This window comes from Trichomonas vaginalis, chromosome III, assembly GCF_026262505.1.
Source record: "Trichomonas vaginalis G3 chromosome III, whole genome shotgun sequence".
Lineage (NCBI taxonomy): Eukaryota > Parabasalia > Trichomonadida > Trichomonadidae > Trichomonas > Trichomonas vaginalis.
In genome coordinates, this window is record NC_067205.1 from 23145839 (window position 1) to 23153703 (window position 7865).

The 7865-nt window shown below is 33.2% G+C and overlaps 2 protein-coding genes and 1 pseudogene across 3 annotated transcripts, besides 1 other annotated feature; all 3 read right to left on the minus strand.

Moving 5' to 3' along the window:
- Window positions 1-6482: part of a mobile genetic element that runs on past the window's edge.
- TVAGG3_0749270 lies at window positions 1467-2434 on the minus strand (annotated as a pseudogene). Its single transcript has one exon. A coding segment is annotated over exon 1 (968 nt).
- TVAGG3_0749280 (organellar and viral DNA polymerase type B) lies at window positions 2494-3325 on the minus strand (the record flags this gene model as incomplete). Its single annotated transcript, XM_051245166.1, has 1 exon — window positions 2494-3325. A coding segment is annotated over one exon (832 nt), but the record flags the coding sequence as incomplete, so codon positions are not given.
- On the minus strand, window positions 4145-4955 carry TVAGG3_0749290 (organellar and viral DNA polymerase type B; the record flags this gene model as incomplete). The annotated part of the gene is made up of 1 exon (XM_051245167.1): window positions 4145-4955. A coding segment is annotated over one exon (811 nt), but the record flags the coding sequence as incomplete, so codon positions are not given.
- Window positions 6483-7865: the final 1383 nt, after the last annotated feature.

Genomic DNA, 7865 nt, shown 5'->3' on the forward strand with positions numbered 1-7865 from the left:
CTGGATTGTGAACATAAATGAAGAGAAGTACATTGGCATAACATCTATGTATATAACACGTGCTTTCAGAAAGGTTGACTTTATACTTCAAGTCGAGATAGAAAATGACGAACAGTCTTTAAGCGTCCAAAACATTCACATATACAAATACTTTAAAGACGATACAACATTGCAACAATGTATGATTTCATTTAATGAGATGTTCGAGAAAAAGTTCAACATTGAAGTACAAACTTTACAGCCTTTACGTGAGTTTCTTGCACAACTGAAAGAAGAAGGTAGTCAGCCACAACTTATAGACTTTCATTATGAATTTAATGAAAATGAAGATGGAACTCATGACTGTCAATTCATTGTATTCTCACCATTCAATGAAGTAGCTAAAAAGAAAAAAAAATCCATTAGTATAAGATTTCAAATCTCTGAACCAAGTGATGATTTCAAGAATGTTTTCAATTATGATGCAATGCTTCCGAGGAAAAATGAATTTTCAAAGATTGTAACAGGCATTTGGGATAGAAAGCAAGCTATATTATATTCAAACTTAAGTAAGGGAGTTGAAAATGAGTTCATTGGTCATACAAGAACTTCACCACTTCCTAACCCTAAATACTATAAATTAACTGGCTTCAATCGTGAGTTTTGGATAGACATGTTCTCCACTCATGACCATAACTGCCCAGTGTTCTTACCTCCAGACCATAAGGACTGTCTCTACATTGAAGCACAACTCTTAAACTCTACCATCGCAGTATTGTAAAATCTACGCTAGTTTTATTTTTTCTGAAAATTTTTATTTGAGTGAAAGGCATGGAAGGTGAAGGACATTGGCAAACACTCGAACATGACAATGACTATGAAATCTTTTCAGAGTACCCATATCCAATTAGGCGCATAAGTAACAAAAGAGTTGTAAGTGAGTTTGACAACGGTGATGGTTATATTTGTGTTTATTTAAACAAACATAAACTCTTTAAGCATAAAATTGTTGCAAATCAATTTATACCGAATCCTGAAGGACTTCGAGAAGTAGACCATATAAACAGAGACAGAGGAGACTTTCATATCTCAAACTTAAGGTGGGTGTCGAGAAGACAAAACATGAGAAATATTTCTGGTTCGAATGGCTATTGGTTTGACATTGTAGACACTCTTCCTGAAGATGCTGTTGAAATTATACAATACTCTAAATTTACTCTAGAAAATTACTACTATGTCCCAAGTGAAGATGTCTTTTACTATTTCATGGGAACTCAATACAGACGAATGAATGTCTTAAGACAGTATAGCAAAGATTATATAAACATTACAGATGTAGAAGGAAGAAGAACAAAGCTGTCTATTGCAAAGTTTAAGAGAGACAATGGTTATACATAAATGACAAAAATATATGACCTCATTATTTTTATCACGAATGACCTCATTCATGACCTCATTGCTGACAAAAATAAATGACCTCAGAACTTCAACTTACGAATAAAGCTTGTTTTAGTCGTTATTGAGAAGTTAAACTTTTCAGCAAAGCAAGGACTAGAAGACTTACATAAGTCAAATCCAATCTCTTGACCATCATGAAGTGCTTTGTAAAGTTTCATTAAACTGAACTCAGAGTCTTTGTCATATGTTCCAACAGGTATGTGAATGTTCTTATCTTCATTGTAATAGCATTGTATAGCTTCAGGAAACATTTCATTAGCTGTTAAAGCAAGAACGTCTTGTTTTACACCTTTACAACGTGCATGAAATGCAACTTCATTTAAATCGTTAGTGAGTAAGTCTATGTAAGTCTTCTTTCCACAAAATATTGACTTGTATGCTAAACTTTGTTTTCCAGGTGTTATTTCTGCGAAGTCAGAATGAACTGACCAAGGTTCTTTCCAATAAGTTCTCTACCGTATCTCTTCTTAAACTCTGCTGCAAGCTTTGGTATGTCTTCATTGAAAATATGCATGCTATCACAGTCCTGGTAAAATATTTGAAGTCCCATATCTTCAGCAGTACAGAATACTTCACACATTATTCTCTTCGACATAGACAGAATGTTAACACCAAGTGGACAGAAGTTAAAGTGTCTGCAAATGCTTTTCGTTAGCTTGAAAATAGTTTTATCTGAACCATCCAAACCTTCGAACTTCACTATATGGTTGTAGTTTCTGATGGCATATCTTATAGCATCTTTGTCATTTACTATGGTTATTTTTGACTCAATAGGAGATAGAATAGTTTTGCCATAAATACTGTTCAGAATGAGCTTTATATTTTCTTGCAAAGGATTTCCTTCTTTCTTATACTTTAACCTTAACTCAAACAACTTCTTTACTTCATCTCTTATTCTAATATCTCTGTTTCCATCGTAATAGTATCCTTGCAACACTTCACATTTGACACCTTGATATTTTATGAGGTCTTGTAATGTTATATGGTCAACATACATTAAACAGCAAGTGTTTGAACTTCTGGGAACGTTAAGTTCTGGATTTAGTTCAGGGTCACAAACTATTAAAGGAAAGTGTCTATGTATTCCAATCTCTGTTATCTTAATGAGAACAAAGAAGCCAGACATAAACTTTTCACCAATGGGTTCCTTTTGGTCGTCATCGAATAAATGTCTCATGAGATACTCTGTGCTTAACATTTCTTTCTTCATAACCTTTGGAATACCTTCTAAAGTATAAAGTCTTGCTATAGCTGATGGATATAATGAAACAGCGTCGAAGTCAGCAATGAGTTTCTTTTCGCTCTTTTGTTTCATGTTATCTGACAGCATACATCTTCCACCTTGAATACAGCGTGAAATAAATTCTCTTGGTTTATTTGAGAGGTCATATAAATTTCCATTCGGGAAGTACACTCTGTTCTCAAACAATTTGTTAGCAATTGAACAAATACTAACGTAGTCATAAACGTTTAAATCAAATTCTTTCAATATGTCATTGCGGAACTTAACAAAACCTTCTCTTAAAATTCTTACATCTTGTTTGCAATAAAATGTGCTATACTTTTCTAAGTCGAAGTGGTTCTCATCTATTCTGCAACCTTTGATGGAATCTATGTTTTTCATGAATGTATCAATATCTTTAAACTTACATGCTTCAGAAATGACACCAGTTCTGTTGTCATTTGCTAACAAAACACTGCTGTAGTAGTTGTATGGAAATACTTCTTTCGGTCCTGTTTGTAAGTTAAACATAGCAGGAAATAGTTTAAGCTTCTTATTTATAACACTGTAAGAGTCTTTTATAATAATTGCCCTTCCTTTATATAAGCCAGTTATTTGCATTGTTCGTGAACCTTTAATGATGGGAGTTCCTTTCACTTCTGTCATGTGTCTTAAGATGAAGTTTATATCATAACTGAGGTTATGGAAATATATTAAACTCTTGTCAGGAAGTCGCTCCAAAAATTCTGTTGCACAGTTCTGACCCCAAATGCTTTCACTCACTGAACCATCTTCACTGTCATAACAGATGTTAAAGCTTTATGAAAGCCGTCTGTGCTACACTCAAAGTCAGCAAAGAAAACGTGCTCAGGAATGAACTTGCACTTATTTTTATTTACTTCTTTTGACTCGGCTTTCTTCTTCAGTTGTACACAATACTTTGGAGCATATGTCAAATCTTTAAATGGTGCAAGGTTCTGTTTATATAAGTCAGTCGTATATGTGAAAAGTTCTCCATAAGAAATAGGTTCGAAATATTTGCACTCCCACAATGTTTTCATAACATCCCATAACGGTGTTGTTCTATCATAACGAACTACATATTTATCTTCTCTCTTTGTATAAATCTTCATTTGTTTCTCAATGTTCATTCCACCACACTCCTTCAAGATTTCTAATTTGCGAATGAAATATGTTGTCATTGGTAATCTTTCATTTAGCATGTAGTGGTCTTCAACAAGAAGTAAGTCAATAGTTCGAACAGTTTCACATTCTTTTGGTATGTATCTCTTTATTTCATTATGTCTTGAGTCATTGAAATAACCAATGGTAACATTAAATGCTATACCTGTTGCGTCAGAAATTTCTTGTACTTTACTTTGAGGAAAGTCTCTAACACGAATGACTTCTCTCATGTGGTCAATAGTTTCTTCATTACTCCAGCCTGAATGCAAGCATAAACGAAACAATTGTCTTCTGTCATAAGTGTTGCAGTTCTTTTGTTCAGTTCATTGAAGATTTGGTAGCGTTCAAGATTTATAGGTAATGTGCAAAGATACTTCCAGAACTGACCGCTTCTCTTCTTATAAAACTTCTTTTCACCATTATCTTTCCAAAAGCTTTCTATAAGTGCTGGGTTTCCTGTTTGCTTAAGAGCTTCCAAAATGGCTTTCTGGTCATTTGTCAGTGTGCTTTCATCTCTATATGGTCTCTTTTTTGGTTTGCCTTTCTTTACATCTGACATCGTTAAGCCTTCATATTCTGTTAAATCATACATCTTTATTTCGGTAAGATTCTTTATGTTTGTCAAGAAGAAGTCATAGTGCATTTCAACAATACCTGCAGCATTTGCTTCTATCTCTGATATAAAGTTCTCCTTCAAGAGCTGATGTAGTAATGTTCCAATATTATTGAGGTTTAACGTAGAACATTCATACTTTCCACCAAGTTTATAACATACCATCCATCTCTGTTGTGAGTTTATTTTAATTTTCTCTAAGAGTCTCATGAAAACCTTACCGAAATGTTTGTGTAAGTAGTCTCTGTTTGGTTCATCTAAAGCTTCGATGTTAAAGTCAATGAGTCTATTGCCTGACTTCACATTTCTCTTCCTATTCTCTTCATCTTTCTTTAACCATCTCTCACCTTCTTTTGGTTTGTCGTCAATGGAACGAATGACATCGTTAGCTTTGCGAACTTGTTCTATAGCGCTCTTAAACATCTCTCTTCTCTGTTGTTTCAGTGTGTCGTCTCTTCTTCTTGTTTCACCAACGTTTGCATTTGTTATGTCAAACATTTCTCTTCTTACTTCATGAGGTACTGAACGTCTATGATATAAGTCAATAGCAACGTCATTTAAAGGAAATGCTCTTGCATGGACTTCGTCCTCGCCGCGTTGCGGCTTTATGAACTCATGAATTCTATCATAACTTATTGCACCATTGTAGTCTTTAATGAAGTCAGCGAGTGCTTTTTTGTTTGTTGCGTAATGCTTTGCAACATCTATATTAGCTTCTGTAAGAAGTTGTTTTATTTCCGAGTGTTCTAACTTAGACAACTTCCGATACATCTTTAGTAGGAAATAAAAAAATATTTTTTGAAAAAATTAGATTAGATTTTTTAAGTTATTTTTCAAAATAATTTAATATTTTTATTTTAATGAAACACATGCAAGATTGCAAGTTCTTTTCATACAATGCTCTCGCTACTGCCATCAAGAATGAGTTCAATAATGCTTCAAATGTTAATGTTATCTTTAACAAGAAGTTTGTGAAAGAATCTAAGTTTGGTCAGTATGTCAGACCATTAGCTATCGTCATTGACCGCAAACGCTATACTTCACACAGAGTTAGCAGTAGTTTTGAAACAAAAGAGTTTCTTCGTGAATGTCAAAGATACTCATTATACTGTTATAAAGAACTCTAACATTGACTTCTTCAGTATTGCTTTAAATCTTTCCGAACAGAAAGAATATAAGAAGGGTGAAACAAATGTGAAATATTATCCTTCATCTCTGAAGACAATAACGAACAAAGATGTTATACAGAAATTCTTACCAAAGGTTGAAGAAGCTTCTATTGACATTGACGAAGGAAGTGAAATGGTTGAAGAAATAGACCCTGAAGCTATTTAAGCAAAAATATATTTTTGAATAACTGATGGTGTCACTACGTCACCATGTCACCAGGTTAATTAACTTCTTTTAAAAATGATGACAACATGACATTTTGACAACACAGCAGGATTAATGCAAAAATGAATGTTATCGTTTATGTTATCGTTTATGTTATCGTTTATGTTATCGTTTATGTTATCGTTTATGTTATCGTTAATGTTATCAGTGTCGAACATAATTGACATGGAGCATTTATGTTATCGTTTATGTTATCGTTTATGTTATCGTTTATGTTATCGTTAATGTTATCGTTTATGTTATCGTTAATGTTATCGTTAATGTTATCAGTGTCGAACATAATTGACGTAGGATTCATGACTTCTTCGTAAATGAGTGTAAATATAGCACAAAAATATATTTTAGGTGAAGAGGTGAGATCTCACCCATTTTTTCACCTCTTTTTTCACCTCATTCTCTCTTCGTTAATGTTGTCGTGACTTCATCATTAATGTTGTCGTGACTTCATTCTTCCTCTTTGAAGTTATCGAAATATTCTGTTATTTTTTCCTTCAGTAATGTTAAGTCTTCTTTGAATGTAAGTATTGTGCAACCTTTGATGTCATAGTGTGTTTGAGGAAGAGTATTTTTGACAATTTCCTTTATTTGCTCATTCGGTGTCATTGAAATCGGTAAGTTTTCACGATAGAAACCAGTTTCTGTCAGATTTATATTTTTTAGCTAAGTCATAAAAGCTCTTGTTGTTTCTTCTGACTAAATGCAACATAACCATATCTTTATCTTCTTCTTTCTCCAATTCTTCATATATCATATACCTATAGCTCTTTTCCTTTCCTTTTGGTACTGAAACGCGGTATTCTTTTCTGTATGCTTTTGTCTTTGGATTCAATGACTTCATCTTTTGCTTGAAGTTTCTTTTCCATCTCTCCACGTTCTGCTTTATATAGTTCATCTAACATCATGAAAATATAACAAGCATAACGAGGTGAAGCCCACATTGCTACAGCGTTTACTAAAAGTCTATGAACATAATAACCTTTCAAACCAGGAGCCAAATTCTTGCGATTTTCGTACGGAATCTCTTCTCTCGGTTTTCCGAGGGAAGCAATCATATGAGAAAATTCTTCTAAAAGTTCTTTTGTCTGTTGGTTTTCAAACCAATGATATGCTTGCTTTGTAGAACGAAGAGCATTCATATATACTTTGCATTTGGTACATGTCATCTTTGACTGAACGAATGAGTCTCAATTGTTTGTTATACTGTATGTATTCGTATTCTTCATTTATGGCTTCATGAACGATAGCAGTTGTTGTGTTCTCTGATGTTGACATTACTGTCTTTACATACAAGATAAAAAAATAAATAAAAATAAAACTAACTTTATTTTCTGACTTTCACAAAAGACCAAAAAATAAACGCTTTACATGTATTTTTCAGCAACTTCGTCAAATAATTTTATAGCTTTATCTATCTCATCTACTTCAAACGTTTCTTTACCTTTTATGGGAGCACCATACATTTTCTCAAACTTTTCGAGTAGTTCTGTTTCAGCAGCTCTCATATCATTAGCAAACACAACCTTGACTCTATTGACTGTACTGTCATATCTTTGAGTTATATTATATGTTCTTCCTATCTTATATCTTTTTGTATTGAAGTCCTTCGTTTCTGAACGATGTAAAGTAAGCCTTCACTGCAACGTTCCGTATCGAATGAACCATATGTTATGAAGTTATATCCAACAACTGGGTCTAACCATAACAAAACTATTGGTATAAGACTTTTGTCTATAAGATATGCTCTTGTTCCATGAAATGCTACTGATATCATGAGCTCAGGATTTCTTGTCAAAATTTTCTGAGTAGAAGCAATTCTAACCCAGTCCTTTGTTTTCTTTCCAGAAGGTGTTATAATGTCTGACAAAGAATATTTGTTGTATTTTACAGTATCTTACGTTTTAAATCACCAATTCTAACCACTTTGGTGTCATTGTCAATCTTTCTTACTGTTTCAAACTCAATGTTTGACATTACTGTCTTTACATACAAGATAAAAAAATAAATAAAAATAAA